Genomic DNA, 9,429 nt, shown 5'->3' on the forward strand with positions numbered 1-9,429 from the left:
AGCGTTTTTTTGTTTCCCACGTTGTTTTTACTAGGTCTCTGTTTAAATTTGAAGTTCGCGATCGAAATCTGATTGTTTCGTTTTATTTATAAAAGATTTACAACATTTACAACATTTACAAAGATTTACTAACATTTACTGACATTTACATGACGTCCGCTCGGACTTTGGGCGCTCCACGACTCGACCCTCGTATAGCTGAAACAAGTGTGCATACGTTCGAGATGCTCACGTGAGTTTGCATATAGCGCATCGACTTGAACACGCAAAAGCGTACTGACATTAAAAAGGTTAAACAACACACGTTCATGAAAGCGACTATTAATCGATGTGTCGTGGTAGGACTTAAGCGGCGATCACGATAGTTAAACACGAGCGTATCGGTTGTACTGCGGCGTCGTTTTTCTTAAGCGTTAACGAGAAAGTCTCGAGTGGTAAATGTCGACCCAGTCTTAAAGGATGTTTCATGATCTCCCTCCTACAGAGAATCCTCCATGATCGCGTGATACGTGAAAACTTTCTTTTTCGTACCCAAGTCGAAATGCTCTCTTAATTGCTTTCCGTCGTCCACTGTGGAGAATCCTCTGCGTTCGAGGCGATTATGAGAGGACTTGACAGGCGAGAAAAAGATAGTTTAACTGGTTCGGTGATTACGGCTGAGTGATTCTCGAGATAAGGGAAGAAGGCTCACGAAACATCCTTTTCGAGATAGAGTGGTTGTCCGTGGGAAGAGGAGGAAGAGGAGGAGGAGGAGGAGGAGGATGATGAGGGACGACGAGGTGGTTGTCCGTGGGGAGGGTTCTTCACAGTTGTTATGGTGTGAAGTCCATGAGCGGTGACTCTTCAGTGTCCAGAAAAAAAGTTAAGCGCGATGGCCGACATTGGTGAGTGAGAGCGAGCGGGTGTTGGGAAATTTATGTTACAGTGCGTAGAATTAATCCGAGTCATTAATTCTTCACTGCGGGATCTACTATCTTGCCGCTGCCCGCGTGCCACGTGCCCGACAATTCGGATCGAGCGAAAAAGATCACCGTTTCTGCGAGACTTTGAGAATTTAGCGTTTATGAATAGTTATACATGTAAAGATAATGTTAAGCGGAGATGGGAAGTATTAAGCGGATATGACAATTATTAAACATATTAGTAAAATATTTAAGCGGATAATAGCAAATAGTTAAACATTATTTAAAATATACAGAATAGATAACCATAAGCGAGGAAGAACTTTCTGACGAAATGAACTCAGTCGTAATTCTTGTTCTTCTCGTCGTAGTCTGACTTTACGACCATAAGCGAGAAGGCAGACGATGGCGCGTACTGCGCCTCGACGATAAAAATCGATCTACATTTCGTTTGAAGATGAAGTGCGACTTGACCCGATCAGATGGAAATCAATTTCATTTTACATTAGAAAGCCGATTTATATATTTGGAGTATGATAATGAGGAGAATAACGAGATGTAATGTAACTCCTTGGCATTGTCTATCGAAAGCCAAAAGTGACCCGATAAAGGTTGAGCATGATGTGATTTAGGCGCTTTTCGCTTTCCCACTATTTTCGGGGCCAAAAATGGGATTTCGCAACGTGGGCCCGTTTGAAGTGAGCAGTGGGGGGTAAAAGGGAAGTTAAACAGCTATGGAAGGGAAATCTGTCAGTGGTGTGTAAAAAGTAGGAGGGTTTTTGGGAAGTTTTTGAAAATTACGAGGGTGAGCAGGTAATTTTTCCCTAAAACAAAATAACATAATATTTTTTACATCATTAAATCGTCATATTCAAAATCGTACACAATAATATATTAGTCGGTTTGATTGGTACGATTTGAATATATTAAATTCACAATCATAATGAAACTCCGGGATTTAATACATAATCACATTGTTTCAATAATAAATTCATTATAGACTAGTTTTAAGTCAAAAAATCACAGTTCATTTATATCAGATGCTTTGAATATAAATAATTTTAATTTTAAAACTTTTATTTGATAAAAAAATGCAAATAAAAATTTAAACTCAAATGTAATAATATAATAAAGTTCTAATTTGATCCGACCCTAACCTAACTTGGTTGTAGATTTGTCATGGTCTACAAAAGTGGTCACGGGTTACATTTGACTCAACAGAGCTCATAATACATTGACCAATAAGAATTATAACTCATGGGTCCACCTTCAATTATTATTCTAAATTCTAAACAACCCCACCTCTCAAGTAACAAATTAGAACATTGGATATATATGATATTCATGTAGACTTAATCACTGCCACCAATTGCATCACTTGCCATTTATTCTTCTCATGTATAGTGCCATCCCTTTTGGCACCATTTTTTTGTGATTTAATTTAAATCCAATTTTTAGAAATAATATTTAGGTTTTAAATTATAAGTAAATATTTTTTTTAAAGAAGATTGTTAGTGTTTTCAAATCCAACTTTAATCTTAAAACATTAAATTTTGTAAAACAAATAGTACTAAAAATCAACTGTGGTAAAAGTTGACCGATTAATATATGTAACTCCCATATAAAAGATTATTTTATGAAAAATTTAACTATTTTAAAACCTGAACGCTCATATATATATATGAGTTATTTTTAAATTAAAATTATGTGATTTATAACTAAAAAATTTAATCAATCTATTTTTTTTTTGGTTTGTGTTTAATTAGATTATATTGAGAAACTATCATTTGGGTGAGTAATTTATTTGAATATAAACTTCTTTAACTAATTAGTTGAAAAAAAAAAACACTCCAACTATTTAACTCAAACCAAACATGCCCTGATATATATATATATAAAGCCTTTTTTAAAAAAAATAAAAAAGAAACTAGTGAAAATACATGGTGTCTATCTCTTTTATAATGTCAAATAAAGCACATACACATAAAAGAAAAATAAAAATGAAGTAGGGATACACAAGCAAAGAAGTGGAGGGTATGCAAAGACATAAGCATATGATAGAGCCAGTCACTTCTAAGGCCCTATACACAACCTGTCTTCTTCTTGTGAGGTCCCTTTCTCATCTTTAACACCTCATTTCATCACCATCTCTCTTCTTAGCCCTTCTCTACACTACTCTTATCTCTCTCTCTCTCTCTCTCTCTCTCTTTCTATTATCTTCTTGTGTAATTTTAAGAAGATTGAGAGAGTGAGGTGAGAGAGAACCTAATAAATAGTGATCAATACTAAAACATCAATCATTTTCTAAGTGCTGTAATGAGTTTTTTTAACTTTTAACCACTTCTATCTTTCCAACCACTTGCATCACTCTTAGCAATAGGTACAGCCCACTTGTTTTGTAAGCATATAAAAAGTTATAGGTTTTTCATGGTTTAAAAGGGAAGTGATGAATCTTGAGAGCTAGCTAGAATATCATAATTCTAAGCCAATTCACAAGAAACCATGAGAGGGAGGGAGACAATGGCAAGGATATGCATGAGAATGACCTTGTGATGCCCAGGTTTCGATTCCATCCTACCGAAGAAGAGCTCATCGAGGTTCTATCTCAGGCGAAAGGTCGAAGGCAAACGATTCAATGTAGAGAGCTCATCACCTTCCTTGATCTCTACCGTTATGACCCCTGGGAGCTCCCTGGTTTGATATGTTCTTTCTTGTATTCTTAAATCCCTTCCAATTCAACTGGTATTTTAGATAACGTTTCTTTGTTTCTATTTGGTAGCACTTGCGGCCATCGGTGAAAAAGAATGGTACTTTTATGTTCCTAGAGATAGGAAGTATCGAAACGGTGATCGACCTAACCGTGTGACAACTTCTGGTTACTGGAAAGCCACCGGAGCTGATCGGATGATCAGAACGGAGAGTTCTCGGAATATCGGACTCAAAAAGACACTTGTTTTCTACTCTGGCAAAGCTCCCAAGGGCATAAGGTCTAGTTGGATTATGAATGAATATCGGTTGCCGCCAAATGTTACTGATCAACAACAGAAGGTGATCACAAGAAATCTAAGTATCTGTATTCTTCTTCTTCTTCCTCTTCTTCTTGTTCTTCTTCTCTAAATCTTGTTATAAGTAAAAGAGAATCCTTAGCATAACATGAAACATGTGATAATGAACAAAAGGTTATCTTGGAGATATTTTGAACTCACCTTAGCTGAAAGCTCTGCTAACAAATACACTTTGTCTTTCTAAAGGTGTTGCATAAGGATTTAGGGTTCACATGCATGTCTTGATTTAAATTTTGGTTTTCGATTTTGGGTGTTATAAATTAGGGTTTGCTTTAGATACTGTTTGACGATTTCATATCCGCTATCTAATATATGTATTTTTTTTTTTTGGATTTTAATTGTTTGTGAGAAGTAGTACTTAGATCTTATATGATTCCTGGCTTTGGGTATAATTTTCTGTTTTTAATTTCATATTTTATCTTATATAATTCTTTAGGTTGTTAGTATTAGGGTTGGCTTCATGATTTTCAGTCCTTTCCTTCAGATCTCTCTTTGTTTGTTTTGTCAATGTTTTGTTTTTCATGTAACATCTACAGTCCATTATAGATCTTCTTCTTCTTCTTCTTCTTCTTCCTCATCTTTGTCGTCATCATCAAATTGTTAATTTGGCTTTTCATGAAGTTCTTATTTCTCTGTTTCTCATATTAATGCTTTTCTTTTATATAAATAAAATAGATTGAATCTGGTTTTGGATGATTATCTGAATGATCTTGTGCTTCTATTCATGACATGGTATAGTTTGTTCTTTGTTTTCCTTGCTAACCCTAATTCTTCAACATTCATTTATTTTCATAGCATGATACTTGTTCTGTTGTAAAACTTTATCTTGCTGAATTGAGAATTTTCATAAATTAATCTTTGATCACATATATATATATATATATATATTGTCTTTGTCTTCCAGGCCGAAATCTCTCTTTGCCGTGTCTACAAAAGGCCGGGGCTCGAAGACCACCACCAAATCCCAGCCTCAATCTCTTCCAAACCATCAAGCTCCCAAAACTACATTCTTTTGCAGAAAAAGAAGCAGATCAACTTCACAACACTTGGAAACCAAGACTCTTCATCATCTGAAGCCGAAAAATTAGTGAACAACCAACACTGATATCAACAACATCTACACTTCATCGTCTTCCTTGGTCGTTCCATCATCATCATCAACTCAGACAATGGAAGAAGATGGAAGCACTCCACCTTCAACAAACCATGCTCTCCTTGCTTACACTTCACCACCCCTGGCATCAACCTCAATTGATGAGCTTAATAAGATTCTAAATTACCAACAAAACTACAGCATGATCAACCCCAACAACTACCTCACTTTTGCCAATCCATCCACAATCACTCCCATTCAACTCCATCATCCCTAATTCCATCCAAAAACATTTCCGACCAAGCTATGGGATTGGAATCCCGTCCCCGAACCCGACCGCGATTACACTATAGCTTTAACTAAGAGCTAGGTCTAGTCCTACTACCAAGATCATCTTATCTGTAACCTGTCAAGCTAAACTAATATTGGCTGACAATATGAAATACTTTGGATCACTAGATACCTTCAATGCTAATTATTTTATGTTGTAGTACATGATATCATGATATAATATTGATCAGTTTCAGAAGAAGAAGAAGAAGAAGAAGAAGGATGATGATGATGTGGATGCATGTGTTCTGACTTGTGGACATGAAATAACTAATGATGAAGGCATGCATGAGTGAAAAGAAGACTTGCAGAATTTGTTGGCAGTTTGAGGATAGAATGTGAGTACCAAATGCAGGCATGTGAATCTCTTATTGTCCTTTTTGTTTTGCATGTTGGTCATCTTATTTGTCTTTCTCTTTTAGTTTGCACTCTCATTTAACTTCATTGTTTTTTTCTTCTCACCACTTGAACTTGATCCTTGATCAGTAATATGGAGACAATGTATGTGTTTGACTTTACTGGTTTTTTTGCATGATAGCTTGCAAATGTATGAATAAAAAAAAAAAGGGAATTTAATTAGTAGAAAATGAGTGGGAGAAGTGTGGGCAATCTGGTCCATTTTTTGTGCCAGTGCATGCATGCATGCATGAGCTGTTTCTGCCCCCACCAGTGAAGTAGGATGCACCACTTCTACCTACAAGTACAAAATTGTTCTCTTTATGTTGATTAATTTTTCATTTTATATTGTGATTGTTACTTGTTAGATAAAGTTGATTCAATCTAAAAACTAAGCAAGGTAGATGAGAAGAAAACAAGTTATATATATATATATACATATATATATATATATAGATTGAGATATAGATAGATAAATATAATTGCTTTTAAGAAATATGAATGAGTGGGGTTTGTTTTACTTTTTAATTGTTTTTGAGAATTTGAACACTTATTTTGAATTGTACATTAGACTTGATATTTTTAAAAATAATATGCCAATTTGTATGTAAATATTTGTTTTAGTTTTGTTGTGTTCTTGTGTGTTTATGTATTGCTTTTGAGGTTTTTCATATTAATATATTTATTTTAGTTTTACATAGTTTATATATATTTGTAATAATTAAGTTATGGCATGTTTGATGGAGATAAAATTTCAAAATATATAGTTATTCTTTCGTGAAACAGATTAGAATATGAACATGTTTGCCAATTTGGTATTAGTTTAATGACATGTATCTAAAATTTATCTAATAACTATTAATATTATCTGAAAATAAAAATTTTGTATGTTAATTTAATAATGATTTGTTCTGCCTTTTGTTTTTTTTAAAAATATGTATAACATTTTTATCAATCTTTCGTTTGATATATTTTGATAAGTACTATTGTTCAAGTAATTTAAGTGACATATAAGTTCATTTGTGTAAATAATAAATTCAAATGTTATTAGATTATATTGGTAGTAACAACTACTATTATGTTTCTATTTCTCCACAAGTGCATAAGAAGAACGGTTAAAGAGATTCATTAATTTGATTAAATTATATATACCCCTCATAGTTTCATGTTGGATATAATTATTATATCTTTGTTACACGTTAATATCTATTTTTCCAGTCATTAATTTGTTAAACACTATTGCACTGTATAATTTTATGGGAGATTTACATATATATTTTTTTAAATTGATAAAAGTTATGTATATATATTCTTACAAATGATATATTTATAATTAGTATACTTTGGAGACTAACAATGAGTTAGCAAATACGAGAATATTGAAGATAGAAGGATTATCAAATTACACTTTTAGGTTTGTACATATACCCTTCAAAAAGATACCTTCGCTGGCATCATTAAGTACTATCTTGTTTTAGAAAACATCAGCTTGATTAAAATTGAGAGCTTTAAATAATCATAAGATTTTGTTGGGTCCTCTTTGTTTTTTTACTTTAATATCTTAAAAAAAAAAATGTAGATAATGATGATAGCTCCTCTAGATGGGTGTCATGGGTTATTGATCACTCAATATTTCATGCAAGCACATACATATACAATCAAACCATAAAAACAAGAAAAGAGACATAAGGATTGTTTGCCTAGTTTAGCTCAACAACAGCCTAAATTTAGAGAATTTAGCTAAGAGATAAATCTGCTACGAAATTGGAACAAACATGGGAACAAGTCTCACTTATCCTCAGAAAAGATTACAAGCACCTTCTTTCTTGATTGCTCAATGTCCACTCTTTCACCGACACACTTAGGTCTAGCTCTCTCCTCATGACGCATCCTAAATCTTCATGGTAAGGTCTTATAAAGACGTTTCCACGTCCTAAAAATAGAACCTCCCTCTTTTAGAATCTCAACAGCTTCTAATATAAATTTAGTCGTTGCAACTCTAGGTGTAACCAAACATATAAAGTGGCCCTCTTATTGATCTTGATTGAGTTGTGTCTGAGTCGAACATATAACTCCAGTTGTAACTAAACATATAACTCCCGTTGCAATGCCAGCTCATCAAGACACCTCCAACCCTCCTAGTTGTGTCTGAGTCGAACATAGTCGAATTCCCCAGATTTTGACTTGCCATCAGCTAGCTAAACTCTTTACAGTCTCATCAATAGTACTCTCTCAAGGGTCCTGCGCATCTTCTCTATACCAAAGATATTTTTCAACAATAATTTTAAAGATCTTTAACCAAACTTGATCTCCAAGTTACCTAAATTTGGTTTTTTACAATCTTCTAGTTCCCAAACTTGATATTTCATTCATCCAAGTTTAGTTCTTAATTCACAATCATGTCTTCAAACTCACCATAACTCCATTCATATTTAGTTTTGTCTTTAAATAACTTTCTACAAATTTGAGCTTCGAGTTGCCTTGCTAAATATTGATAAAATCTTCTTCTCAGTTTGTTTTCATCTTGCAAAACATAGCCAATAGGCCTTGTTTGCTCTTCATATGAGATCCCACCCTTGAATTTATAGCTTTTCCAAAAATAGCTACTTCTTGAATAGTCTTTGGTCCAAAAATGGTTTCTTCAAGTTGACAACCGAGCTTTGCCATCAATCCCACATCATCATAGCTGGCACTGTGCTTCTACACTAACAAATGACATGCATGATGAGGAGTTTTATTAATAATGATCCTAATTAATGAAATATATGAATCTTCTCTGGTTATATATATATATATATATATATATATATATATATATTCTTGGTTAATATCTATAAATTTTTAAAAACAGTCATCCTCATTTTCCTTCGCCTTCTTTCTTACCTTGCTACTGCCAAGCAATCCTGCCATGCCATCTCTCTGCTCATGTCTTTTTTAAATTATTAATAGCCACTATCGCAAAGGTTAAGCGATAAGTTATTTAATTCTCATTCCAAAAGTTGAGAGTTTGACTCTCTCACAATGTGTGGCATGCAACATAAATAGAGTATACATGCAAATATATTTTTTGCTTGGGTTGAATATAAATATGCATTTTTTTTGGATGTTAATATACTCTACAAACTTTATTACTATTTAAAACTTAAGATATTTGAGACATATTGCATAAAATATAATAAATAAAATGAAATGATGACACATGGAAAAAGATTAACAGATAAATAAAATGAAATGATGACATACTTAACCTTCAGACTTTCAACAATGCTTTACTTGGAAAATGGTCGTGGAAACTTTCTAGCAACCCAAATTGTGGTTGGGCCAAAATTATTCATGCCAATTACTCTTTTAGAGAAATAAACGGAATCCTTTTCCACAACCCACCCAGAAATAAATCTTTTTTCTGGGCGGGTGTGACTTCTACTCTTCCCTCCTTCCGATCTTGTATCTCTAAAAAGATCAATAGTGGCTCCAATACCTATCTTTGGTTTTGACGGCGCGCGAGGAATCCTACTAAGAGACCAGCGGCCCGACCTTTTTCAATGATTGTAAAGCTCCTTGGATAACAATCGGGGCAATTCTCACAATTTATTAATAACACGGATCACATATTTCATACGGCCACGCATAGACACGCTATCTC

At 33.9% G+C, this 9,429-nt stretch overlaps 1 protein-coding gene across 1 annotated transcript; it reads left to right on the forward strand.

Annotated features, from left to right (window-relative positions):
* Nucleotides 1-744: 744 nt before the first annotated feature.
* On the forward strand, nucleotides 745-5,072 carry LOC120254003 (NAC domain-containing protein 35-like; the record flags this gene model as incomplete). Its single annotated transcript, XM_039262161.1, is given in 6 exon segments — nucleotides 745-760; nucleotides 3,429-3,499; nucleotides 3,501-3,542; nucleotides 3,545-3,596; nucleotides 3,682-3,950; nucleotides 4,872-5,072. Coding segments are annotated over 6 exon segments (651 nt in total), but the record flags the coding sequence as incomplete, so codon positions are not given.
* Between the last annotated feature and the right edge of the window lie 4,357 nt (nucleotides 5,073-9,429).

The sequence above is a fragment of the Dioscorea cayenensis genome, unplaced genomic scaffold (genome assembly GCF_009730915.1).
Source record: "Dioscorea cayenensis subsp. rotundata cultivar TDr96_F1 unplaced genomic scaffold, TDr96_F1_v2_PseudoChromosome.rev07_lg8_w22 25.fasta BLBR01000283.1, whole genome shotgun sequence".
Classification (NCBI taxonomy): domain Eukaryota; kingdom Viridiplantae; phylum Streptophyta; class Magnoliopsida; order Dioscoreales; family Dioscoreaceae; genus Dioscorea; species Dioscorea cayenensis.